Source organism: Mytilus edulis, chromosome 3 (assembly GCF_963676685.1).
Source record: "Mytilus edulis chromosome 3, xbMytEdul2.2, whole genome shotgun sequence".
In the NCBI taxonomy this organism is placed as follows: Eukaryota; Metazoa; Mollusca; class Bivalvia; order Mytilida; family Mytilidae; genus Mytilus; species Mytilus edulis.
The window spans coordinates 100,826,949-100,841,038 of NC_092346.1; the positions used below are offsets into that span (position 1 = coordinate 100,826,949).

General features: G+C 32.8%; 1 protein-coding gene across 3 annotated transcripts in view; it reads left to right on the forward strand.

Annotated features, from left to right (window-relative positions):
- The window catches only part of LOC139517983 (DNA ligase 1-like), a 34,005-nt gene that overhangs the window by 1,704 nt on the left and 18,211 nt on the right, over positions 1 to 14,090 (forward strand). The window contains exons 2-3 of one of the 3 annotated variants that reach the window (XM_071309566.1): positions 9,526 to 9,570; positions 13,481 to 13,543. Coding sequence is in view for 1 of the 3 variants with exons in the window: in XM_071309565.1 (XP_071165666.1) it covers positions 9,535 to 9,570 (36 nt within the window). In the remaining 2 variants the exon portion in view is untranslated. The remainder of the gene's footprint in view (positions 1 to 9,525; positions 9,571 to 13,480; positions 13,544 to 14,090) is intronic. The other 2 variants (XM_071309567.1, XM_071309565.1) reach the window with 2 other exon arrangements.

Sequence of the window (14,090 nt, forward strand, 5' to 3'; positions counted from 1 at the left end):
AAAATTTTCAGATGAATCGGTCAATCGGTTGTTGGTTTTGCTGCCCCTGAATTGGTAATTTTGAGGAAATTTTGCTGTTTTTGGTTATTATCTTGAATATTATTATAGATAGAGATAAACTGTAAACAGCAATAATGTTCAGCAAAGTAAGATCTACAAATAAGTCAACATGACCAAAATGGTCAGTTGACCCGTTTAGGAGTTATTGCCCTTTATAGTCAATTTTTAACCATTTTTTGTAAATTAAAGTAATCTTTTACAAAAATCTTCTCCTCTGAAACTACTTGGCCAAATTAATCCAAACTTGGCCACAATCATCTTTGGGGTATCTAGTTTAAAAAATGTGTGGCGTGACCTGGTCAACCAACCAAGATGGCCGCCACCGCTAAAAATAGAACATAGGGGTAAAATGCAGTTTTTGGCTTATAACTCAAAAACCAAAGCATTTTGAGGAAATCTGACAGGGGATAAAAATGTTTATCAGGTCAAGAACTATCTGCCCTGAAATTTTCAGATGAATCGGTCAATCGGTTGTTGGGTTGCTTCCCCTGAATTGGTAATTTTGAAGAAATTTTGCTGTTTTTGGTTATTATCTTGAATATTATTATAGTTAGAGATAAACTGTAAACAGCAATAATGTTCAGCAAAGTAAGATCTACAAATAAGTCAACATGACCTAAATGGTCAATTGACCCCTTAAGGAGTTATTGCCCTTTATAGTCAATTTTTAACAATTTTCATTAATTTGGTAAATTTATGTAAATTTTTACCAAATATAGTTCTCTGTTACTAATGGGCAAAGTTCGTGATAGATATAATTGTAAGAAGCAAAATCGTTCAGTAAAGTAAGAACTTCAAACACATCACCATCACCAAAATACAATTTTGTCATGAATCCATTTGTGTCCTTTGTTTAATATGCACATAGACCAAGGTGAGCGACACAGGCTCTTTAGAGCCTCTAGTTTATAAGTTCTAAAACTTTAACTTTTATTCTGTGGGTTGTGTTGGTGTTAGAATAGTATTAATGGAACAATTGAGTTTTTCATGAAAAAATTAATACATTTTGATTCACCGTTTACGTGACAGGAAACCAAACAGGAAACCAATCTATTTTTTCTTTATTTTGCACAATATATTTCAAAAGACATATATGAACACCATTACTAGTGTTACTTGCTTCATGTTAATATTTAAAATCTATTTTCAATGTTAAATTTAAGGTTTTTTTTAACGCGACAGGACACCATAAGAAACCGAAAGCATTTTTTATGCCCCACCTACCCATCTACTAGAGGGCCATTATGTTTTCTAGTCTGTGCGTCCGTTTGTTCGTTCGTCCGTCCGTCTGTTCATTCGTTCGTCTGTTCGTTCGTTCGTCCGTCTGTCCCGCTTCAGGTTAAAGTTTTTGGTCAAGGTAGTTTTTGATGAAGTTGAAGTCCAATCAACTTGAAACTTAGTACACATGTTCCTTATGATATGATCTTTCTAATTTTAAAGCCAAATTAAACTTTTGACCCCAATTTCACGGTCCACTGAACATAGAAAATGAAAGTGCATGTTTCAGGTTAAAGTTTTTGGTCAAGGTAGTTTTTGATGAAGTTGAAGTCCAATCAACTTGAAACTTAGTACAAATGTTCCCTATGATATTATCTTTCTAATTTTAATGCCTAATTATATTTTTTATCCAATTTCACGGTCCATTGAACATGGAAAATGATAGTGGGAGTGGGGCATCCGTGTACTTTGGACACATTCTTGTTTAGTTTTATTTTATTGCAAAATCTGCTTAAAATAATCTGAACAGTATACTTTTTTTTAAAATCCATCTTAAATGTAACAGTATTATAAAACTAAATATGTGCTTGTTTTGAAAACAATTAGCAGTCAGAGCTCAGACATAAATAAGTCTGAATCTGCTTTTGACTCACAGAGGTCTAAATTTGTAAGTTTTAGGATTTGTCTCCCTTTAATGCAAGACAAAATATGACTTTGATAAGTCAAATATTGTTAAGCAAGAAATAATTTACCAGAATCTAAAAGTTGCAAAAATCGACTCCTACAAGTCGATAAGTTACCAAAATTGGTTAACTTCCAGACCCACGCATATTAATAAAAAGGTCATGCATCTAAATCAAATAATGACAATATTGAAAGACAATGCTTTGTCTTCTAAAGAAAAATATGAATGAGAGTCTAAGAAATCAGAGATAATGTTAATTAACCTTACAATGCAACCACCTGGAACCACACTAAATGAGGTAAAACATCTGTGTTTAGTAAGGATGTTCAATTAGATAATTAGATATAGATAGCTAAAGTCCTTGTGAACTCTCAGACAGGTTTTTGCTGTCATAGGTGGTGTACTTTGGCCACTAAGTAAAATTAAGATTTGTCATCAACATAAATAGACCTAAACAAGTCTGTCATTTTCTGACTTAGATAAGTCTAAAATTGAAAACGCATTTAAACAATAAATACATGTTTAGACTTCCTTAAGTCAAAAACAGAAATAGACTTGTTTATGCCTGAGCTCTGACTGATTAGTACAATTTATTCAGAAATTTCCATATTTTCTTCATTGATACAGGATACCATAATCGTTGTATCTTGATGTTTTAGCCAAAAAAATGTATTTATATTTGGTTTTGAAATTCCTGTTATATACAATTTATTCCAAATCATTGGCAATGTAAAATTCTTTAAATCCAGTAAAGAAAAAAACTTTTAACTTGGAATTAAAATCTTTAAAATAGGCACCATGTGATATTTGTGACCTGTACACCATCTACATGGTTTCCACATTTTAACCTACTTTAGTGGGCTAAAATCAGTAAAGTACTTCCTTTCAAGTCATGCATGGTAAAAGTTTACTTCTCCTTTGACAAGTTTATTGCGTTTCTGAAAAGTGTTTGCAGAACATGAATAAAAAAAAAAAATAAAAAATTGTGACAAAGATACCAACTTTGTACATTCCAAATGTAACGGTACATTAACATGTATTTTTTATTAAATTATCTTTATTCACCTAAAATATCCAGTAATATTTACTGCTGAAACAAAATCAATCCAACGAGCATCGGCACAATGATAAGAGACGTAATGTCGATTGAATTTTCCAAGGACCCTTTACATCGTTATCTGGAAAACGAAGTGTGTTATAACGTCTGTCAAATCTGAAATCGATTTTGTCAAGTCATTTGGGATTTATTTTCACACAAGATCGTATGTAACATTATGCACATAGGAAAAATAATAGACCCCCGGCGCAATCTCTTTGAAAATTGTATTTTCCTTTTTTAAACAAGACAAAAGAAGTCTACAGATTATGTTTGCTAACATCCCGTCGGAAACAAAAACTTAATTATTACGAAGAACAAAACTAGAATGTAAATTATCTCTGATTTACCTGTTTGAACATCTCGCGAGAGTTCATATTTACATATTGTTATAAAGAATTCTATTACAACAAAGCAGATTACATCATCTAAAATTTGTGTTACGAAATTGGAAACCAAAGTAACGCTAGTGTTCTTACACCTGCTACAGAAATACTTATAGTTCTCGGCATTTTCTTCTGACTATTCTTATTGGTCGATGTTCATTATTATTTGAAAGCAAAAGTTACGAATTTGCCGGTGACGATTATCTATAAATCAGTCAGCGTTATGCACTTTGGAAGCGAAAAGTAACGCGAGAAACGACACAAAAATACGGTCGTATAATCTTTGAAATTTGTTAATTTCAATTTTTTTTCTAGGGAAGAGTAGCATACACTTGTATGTTGATAAAAATAAAGGCATCTTTAGATGTAGTTACAACTTTTCTTACAGTAATACACATTTTTATCACTTTTCTATAGTTATAGGAAACAAGCCCAATAGCAAATTATGGTCCATATATGGGCGTGTGCTTAAAGAACTAAGTAGTGACATCGCCCCCATAATAACATTAATATTTGAAAAATCCCTGAACACCGGAAAAATTCCTACTGACTGGAAGCATGCCAACGTCTGCCCAGTATTCAAAAAGGGAGATAAACACAACCCTATCAACTACAGGCCTATATTCCTAACATGCATCCTATGTAAGATGGAGCATGTATTAGCAAGTAACATCATGGCACATCTAGAAAATAACAACATTCTATACGATCTACAACATGGGTTTCGCTCCTCAAGATCTTGCGAAACACAGTTAGTGTCATTTATACAAGAACTGGCAAAATACAGCAATGACAACATCCAAATTGACGTAATTGTGATGGACTTTGCCAAAGCATTTGACAATTTAAAGTCCCTCACAAAAGACTACTTCATAAACTCAAACACTATGGTGTAGACAACCAAACATTGAACTGGATAGAAGACTTTCTTTCACTTCGCACACAAACGGTATTACTGGAAGGGACCAAATCTGAACAAATACATGTCACTTCAGGGGTACCTCAAGGAACAGTACTTGGTCCTATCTTATTCCTGGTGTACATAAACGATCTGAATGATTATATAAAACATGGCACTCTAGACTTTTTGCAGATGATAGCATCATATACAAAACCATTAAAAATAAAGATGACTCAAAAAAAATTACAAGAAGACCTAACAGCAGCAGCAAAGTGGGAAGAGGACTGGCTCATGATGTCCTTCCATCTGGACAAGTGTTCAGTCCTCCAAGTAACAACAAAGAAAACACCTCTCCCATATGACTACATCTTACATGGGCACACTTTGCAACAAGAAACATCTGCTAAATATCTTGGCTTAACAATATAAACTGATTTAAAATTTAACAAACACATAAATAACATCACAGCAAATGCAACAAAACAACTGAATTTTATCAAAAGAAACCTTAAAGTCAGCTCGCAGTCAGTTAAAGAAAAGGCCTATATCTCACTTGTGAGACCAAAGCTAGAGTATGGTAGCTGCATCTGGGACCCACATACAAAATCTCAAAAATCACAAATAGAAATGGTCCAAAGACGTGCAGCCAGGTATATATGTAATCGATATCATAACACCAGCTCTGTGACAAACATGCTTAACCATCTTAATTGGCCAACACTTGAACTTAGAAGAATAAGAACAAGGCTTATATTTTTCTTTAAAATTATACACCACCAAGTAGCAATATATTGTTTAATCATACGTTTTTTGATTGAGTTAAGTCTGCCAATTGATATTTATCGTACATGTTTTTCTTTGTTGTGATGTTATGCTATTGTTTCGGAAAAAGGGAGAAGGTTTGGATCCATTAAAACGTTTAATCCCGCTGCAAATGTTTGCACCTGTCCGAAGTCAGGAATCTGATGTACAGTAGTTGTCGTTTGTTTATGTAATATATACGTGTTTCTTGTTTCTCGTTTTGTTTATATAGATTAGACCGTTGGTTTTCCCGTTTGAATGGTTTTACACTAGTAATTTTGGGGCCCTTTATAGCTTGTTGTTCGGTGTGAGCTAAGGCTCCGTGTTGAAGGCCGTACTTTAACCTATAATGGTTTACTTTTTAAATTGTTATTTGTATGGAGAGTTGTCTCATTGGCACTCACACCACATCTTCCTATATCTATATACCCCATGAACCTGTTAATACCATCAGACAGTCGAACAAGACAATACACTCACAGTCACTCATTCAGGCACATACAGGCAAAAAAAGACTCATATAAATTTTCATTCTATCCTAGGACAATCGTCCAATGGAACCTTTTACCAGTTACCGCTGTCCAATGCACCACAGTTGAAGCATTCAGAGAACAGATTCCTATATCTGTTCTCAACCAATACTACACCATGTAATGTAACACCTTGTAAATAGTTGTATCTTATATATGTACAGTGAAAATCAAAAACAAGTTATTATTTCTTTATTAAATTTTTGTTTTTAATGTAAGCATAAAATTGTAAATTTTACCCACGCATGCACGGCACATAGTCATCAATATTATGATGGAGTGCGGAAACTAAATGAAGAAGAAAAAAAACACAAAAAATATTGTTTTTAACAGCTTGGTCCCTTAGCTTTGACCTGAAACAATAAAACAATTAAATATAGCAGTACACTATTATAACCAAAACATGATAACATTTATTCAACACAGAAGAAAAAAACTTAGTCAGAATCTCCTTTCATTTTAAAACAAGTTGACCAATGAAACAAAAGTTATAACAATACACTAACCAAAACATGATTAAGAGTTATTCAGCACAAAATAAAACGTTGACAGAATTCCACTTTATTTAGAAAGGATTATTAATTTTATTAACAATACACTATCCAAAACATGATAAAGATTTGTTCAACACAAAAAAAATGCTGTCTCACTTTATTTTGAGACGATGACAACAATTATACTTATTAGAATACACTTGCCAAAAATTTGATTACAAAGTTATCAAACACAAAACCAATTAAAATTGGGCGCGAACATGTAGGGTGCGAACATGTAGGGTGCGAAAGTGAAAGGGGGCAAACATGAGTGGGTGCGAACGTGAATAGGCGCGAACGGACCCGGATTCTCCACAGACGTCCCACAGACCACCTAACGTACAGAGTGTGGAAACCAATATTATTCAACCAAATTAAATTGTGAAATTTTATTGTGACATGTAGTCACCTTTATTTCACATGCTCACATCTAGAGATGATAAAAACACCTGACGACAAAACTATGACCAAATGAACATACATACTTTAGACAATTCTTCGTCTTTAATGCTTTGTTGATAAAAACCAAATTATCTCAGAATAAGAATTCACAAATTGGGGTTTTTACCCCTCCATTTTTTATTTGATTGAGTTTCAATTGCATTGTTAGTTCCAAGTCACCCGTCAAGCAAATATCAAATTGGGTTTTTCACTACCAAGCTCCTTATTGTATTGTTTTTTTTTTATAAACACGATATTGAATGTGCAGGGGCGGATCCAGGAATTTATTAGGGGGTGGTCACCTTTTGAAATCTTAAATTAAAATTCATTTTTTTATGGCCCCTTATAGGAAGATTCTGTTTGCCACAAAGCAAAACACACTTACATATAGATTTCAAAACAGTTCTGTTTGCTTTTATACGTTCATTCATTGCTTTATCGATAAATGTTTGAATATCAGTAGTCCTTTGCTCAATGTTGTCAAGAAAAAGTTGAGCTTTTGCTCTAGATAGCTTTAAGCAATTTTGCGCCTGTCCCAAGTCAGGAGCCTCTGGCCTTTGTTAGTCTTGTATGATTTTAAATTTTAGTTTCTTGTGTATAATTCGGAGTTTAGTATGACGTCCATTATCACTGTACTATTATGCATATTTTAGGGGCCAGCTGAAGGACACCTACGGGTGCGGGAATTCTCGCTACATTGAAGACCCATTGGTTGCCTTCGGCTGTTGTTTGCTCTATGGTCGGGTGGTTGTCGCTTTGACATATTCACCATTTCCTTTCTCAATTTTATTAGTATGACTTTTTTTACATGATTTCTCATCACGGCCGAAATGATCGTTAAGTCTTGTACTTGCATGTGCCATATCTGTTAGTGGTTTGCATGATAATGTTCCCAAACTATCAACCCCAAACAGACCACAGTATGTGCAGTAAGCTACTTCTTGTGAAGGTGAGTACACTAGCCCATCATAGCGATTTAGCCAATTCAGTTGAAACAGTCTGTTCTTTCCTGCATATTTTTTTATAGGAAAGTTATAGTTTATTCCAGGTTGGAAATGATTTCTTATCAAATTAAATTTAGTAACAAGACTGATTGTATTCATCAAAGCATTTATTAAGCTGTACACTGATATTTTTTTCATAATTTTAAAACCAGATACTGAAGGAGATTTGACCCGTTTCGCAGTGGACATTTACAAAAATACGGTATCACTCTGGTCCATTTGATGTGCTCAATTTTTCTTACCAACAATTTAATTGCCGTTATAAAAGCATCACTTCTTTTGTAAGACCCTAATGTTTATATCTCTTGCAAACAAAAATTACATTGATTTTATAAAACTGTTTATTGGCAAATTTTAATGACTTCGTTTCGTAGTGGACATTTTGTGAGGGACACACCTTCTGAAATTAAAAATCCTATATTGAAAGCTGTTTATTAAAATATGTTGGCTCCGAACATACTTTTGAATTATTAAAGAAGTTATGTAAAGTAAAAATAACATTTATTTCTTCATTTTTTTACAATATTTTAGAGTATGAATGTTGAACAGGCGGTCTAGGGACATTCCATTTTGGTTGTTTTGGACCATTCAGGAGTCAATATCTTATCAATCTATCTAAAAATAAACTGTTTCTTTGCTTAAAAATGTTAAATCTAATTCAATGTACTGACTTCACAAAAAATTACTTGCAAAGATTAAACACATTTTTTTTAAAGTGGCTGGGACAAGAAAATACGTTTTTATTGAAAAACGCCCATATACTATATATACTCTTGAACTAAAAATAAACAATGTTTTTGACTAATTTAATTACATAAATCTGGATTTACTTGTCCCTTATTAGAACTTTTGGATTCCGATGAGCACTGACTTCATATAACTGATTTAGTTTTGATCAGTTCTAAACCTGTTGTCGTTAAGGCACACAAACACGCCTGGACGCGCCATTGCACGACCCCGTGCGTTCAAGGGACGCTTCCTGACAACACTATAATGAGTTTTCAATTATTTTTATTGAGTGATCACGCAAATACGCAGCTTATCTGGAGCTCTGTAAAATTATCTTCAAAATATTTTTATGAAAAAAAAGCGTTTTTAATATGAAATATTTATCAACAAAATGAAGGTGACGAATACTTTTTGCCATGTACTAATACTGTATGTACAATTTCCCAAAATATAACATCTAAGTATTTATGGTTATAATGAACCCTTACTGTAACTGCAATATAGTACCCAGACAGCAAAGATAATGAATAATAGAGATGGAACATTTTGTACATATATACCAAGGGAAAAGTTCGTGCAAAGCATTATTATTTAATTGATTCAATTTTGTCAAAATACCACAGACTTAAATACATTTTGTTATAATGATTTGGACATAGTTACTCATTTGTTTTTTTATATGATCATGATGCTGTGCTCTTACATGTTTTTGTTTACAAAAAGTTATAAACAACCTTTAAATTCCTCCCAAAAAATCTTGTGTTGAGTCACAAAATTTGAACGCACCATAGAAGGTGTACTTGATTTGGTCAATATCTATATTTGTTTCAACCAATATCTAAATTTATAAATTTGTTTTAAGGAAATCATTGCTAGCACTACATGCAATGTTTTCTTTTATATCAAGCACCAAATTGTCATATGAGAGTAAAAGTGGAAAGGCTGTGGATTTTCTAAATAAATTCCATATGTTTAGCATTGAATCAACACAAGGGTAAAGATAATCCTTAATTTTAAGAATAATTAATGAAAATGTTAGTGGGTTCTTTTTAACTTTTAAAATCTATCATTAATCAATAATTTCTTAATAGCTATTAGTCATTGTGTCAGTCATTACATTTGTGAATCATTTGTTTTGCAGTTTGAAAGAATGGCACTCCAAGCATGGAAGTCACTGGCAAAGATGGTAATGTATTTCTATTGTCAAGTTCTGAGAACTAGAAATAATTGGCCTGATAACAGAATTTTCTATTTCACTACTAAAATATATTGTCCTCAACAGCATAAATGTATTTGGGTCGTCAAATAACTATACCAATATTCATGATATTGTATCAAATAGAATAAGTTAAGTCAAATTATTATGAACATCAAACAGCAGATAATTTTTGGTGAAACAATATAGTTAATTTTACATTTTTATGCATTATCATGTTATGTGAATTTCTGATCATAGTTATGTATTTTATATACATAATTCTAATTGACCTCTACCCTGGTGGCACCTTTATTAGACTGGATATTTTGTGATCTATATTGATGGACAACAACAAATATTATATTTAATAACATAATTTTAAATCACATTTCAGTTGCAAAAACATGATTTGTCAATTGTGGTTCCAGTTACATTCTGAAGGATATTGTTATTGCCTTACTGTTCAAGAATAATTTTTAATACAACCTTATGTTTGTATTTAATATGATATTTTGCTCATATATTTCTACTTATGCCATGGATAATTGATTCAAATGAACAACTTTTGTTCTTGATAATCATTCTATACTAAATGTAAGATAATACATGATGCAATAACTTGCTGACATGAATGGTATAAATTGGCTTTTAGATTGATATGCAATAGCTTGCTGGCATGAATGGTATACATTTGCTTTTAGATTGATTAATTGTTGGTGTTTAACACCACTTTCAGCACTTATAGTATTTATTTTGTGTCATGGCAGCTAATTTTTATTGGCCAAGAAAACAGAAGAATTTGGGTCATGAAAAACTATGAATTAGACTTTAATCACCTTATGACCACAAGGTGACTTCAATCACCATTATCACTTCCCTAGATCATGACCACAAGGTGACTTTAATCACCTTAATCACTTGCCTAAATCATGAACACAAGGTGACTTTAATCACCATTATCATTTTCTTGGATCATAACCAAAAGATGACTTTAATCACCATTATCACTTCCCTAGATCATGACCAAGGTGACTTTACTCACCATTATTACTTGACTTGATCGTGACCACAAGGTGACTTTAATCACCATTATCACTTAGTTTGGTCATGACCATATGATAACTTCAATCACTTTTATCACTTCCTTAGATCATGACCACAAGGTGACTTTAATCACCATTATCATTTTCTTGGATCATAACCAAAAGATGACTTTAATCATCATTATCACTTCCCTAGATCATGACCAAGGTGACTTTACTCACCATTATTACTTGACTTGATCGTGACCACAAGGTGACTTTAATCACCATTATCACTTAGTTTGGTCATGACCATATGATAACTTCAATCACCTTTATCACTTCCTTAGATCATGACCACAAGGTGACTTTAATCACCATTATCACTTACCTAGATCATGACCTCAAGGTGACTTTATTAACCATTATCATTTCCTTAGATCATGACCACAAGGTGACTTTAATCACCATTATCACTTTACTTGGTCATGATCATATGATGACTTCAATCACCTTTATCACTTATCTAGATTATGACCACAAGATGACTTTAATCACCAATATCACTTCCCTAGATCATGATCACATGGTCTTTTTAATCACCTTTATCACTTCCATAAATCATGACTACAAGATGACTTTTATTACCATCATCACTTGACTTAAAGGACGCCTTTGGGTGTGGGAATTTTTCGCTACATTGAAGACCTGTTGGTGACCTTCTGCTGTTGTTTTTTTCTATGGTTGGGTTGTTGTCTCTTTGGCACATTCCCCATTTCCATTCTCAATTTTATTGATCATACCCACAAGGTGACTTTAATCACCATTATCATTTTCTTGGATCATGACCACAAGGTGACTTTAATCACCATTATCACTTAGTTTGGTCATGACTATATGATGACTATAATCACCTTTATCACTTCCTTAGATCATGACCAAGGTGACTTTAATCACCATCATCATTTGACTTAATCATGATCACAAGGTGACTTTAATCACAATTATCACTTTACTTGGACATGACCATATGAGGACTTTAATCACCTTTATCACTTACCTAGATCATGACCACAAGGTGATTTAATTACCATTATCACTTCCCTTAATTGTGACCACAAGGTGACTTAAATCATCATTATTACTTCCCTAGATCATGACCACAAGGTGACTTAAATCATCATTATTACTTCCCTAGATCATGACCACAAGGTGACTTTAATCACCATTATTACATCCCTAAATCATGACCACAAGGTGACTTTAATCACTGTTATAACTTGACTTGATCATGACCACAAGGTGATTTTACTCACCATTATTATTTGACTTGATCATGACCAAGGTGACTTTAATCACCATTATCACTTACCTAGATCATGACCTCAAGATGACTTTAATCACCATTATCATTTCCGTAAATCATGACCACAAGGTGACTTTAATCACCATTATCAATTTACTTGGTCATGATAACAAGGTGACTTTAATCACCATTATCACTTTACTTGGGCATGACCATATGAAGACTTTAATCACCTTTATCACTTACCTAGATCATGACCACAAGGTGATTTAATTACCATTATCACTTCCCTTAATTGTGACCACAAGGTGACTTAAATCATCATTATTACTTCCCTAGATCATGACCACAAGGTGACTTAAATCATCATTATTACTTCCCTAGATCATGACCACAAGGTGACTTTAATCACCATTATTACATCCCTAAATCATGACCACAAGGTGACTTTAATCACTGTTATAACTTGACTTGATCATGACCACAAGGTGATTTTACTCACCATTATTATTTGACTTGATCATGACCAAGGTGACTTTAATCACCATTATCACTTACCTAGATCATGACCTCAAGATGACTTTAATCACCATTATCATTTCCGTAAATCATGACCACAAGGTGACTTTAATCACCATTATCAATTTACTTGGTCATGATAACAAGGTGACTTTAATCACCATTATCACTTTACTTGGGCATGACCATATGAAGACTTTAATCACCTTTATCACTTACCTAGATCATGACCACAAGGTGATTTAATTACCATTATCACTTCCCTTAATTGTGACCACAAGGTGACTTAAATCATCATTATTACTTCCCTAGATCATGACCACAAGGTGACTTAAATCATCATTATTACTTCCCTAGATCATGACCACAAGGTGACTTTAATCACCATTATTACATCCCTAAATCATGACCACAAGGTGACTTTAATCACTGTTATAACTTGACTTGATCATGACCACAAGGTGATTTTACTCACCATTATTATTTGACTTGATCATGACCAAGGTGACTTTAATCACCATTATCACTTACCTAGATCATGACCTCAAGATGACTTTAATCACCATTATCATTTCCGTAAATCATGACCACAAGGTGACTTTAATCACCATTATCAATTTACTTGGTCATGATAACAAGGTGACTTTAATCACCATTATCACTTTACTTGGGCATGACCATATGAAGACTTTAATCACCTTTATCACTTACCTAGATCATGACCACAAGGTGATTAAATCACCATTATCACTTCCCTAAATTATGACCACAAGGTGACTTTAATCATCTTTATCACTTCCCTAGATCATGACCACAAGATGACTTTAATCACCAATATCACTTCAACTGATCATGACTACAAAATGAAATGATTCATACTGCAGTTAATGTTAGAATTTCCCATTCAGATGAAAGCTTATGATAATTTAAAATTAACACACTGTTTTTAGTAAATTAATAATTTTGATTTTCAAAGTTAGTTATTATGAATTTTACATTCACAATCACCATTAAAACAGCGCATCCTGTTACTTGATTTTTTAATTTTTAGATTATATTCAAGCATGATAAGTATGATCTCCTAGTACTAGTTTATCTTTCTATGTGATATAATGTAAGTATGATCTCCTAGTACTAGTTTATCTTTCTATGTGATATAATATAAGTATGATCTCCTAGTACTAGTTTATCTTTCTATGTGATATAATGCTTTTCTCTATATGTTTGCTTGTGGTGCAGGGATGGGCATGATTACTGACAAATGTAATCGATTAAAAATCGATTACATGAAGGTATTTTGTGCAATCGATTAATAATCGATTACTCAGATTTTTGTATGTAATCGATTGCAATCAATTACTTTATCCAAAGTAATAACATTACTTTTCGATTACTGTCAATTACATGCTTCAGAATTTAAAAAAATTATAAAGTAAGTTAAACACAATTGTGTAGATCAACGTTTGTATAGTGGAAATTTAGAACTTTACCAAAAAAAACAGCATTTAAAGCATTGTTTCCAAATTAGAAGTTGACAGTTGTTATCTAAATGGAATCTCTTACTGAGGATCAGAATTATTAAAAAAATCTTGAAATTTTGACTTTCTCAACATGAATTAGAGATGACATCGCATTCCATCAATCACTTATAAAAATATTTA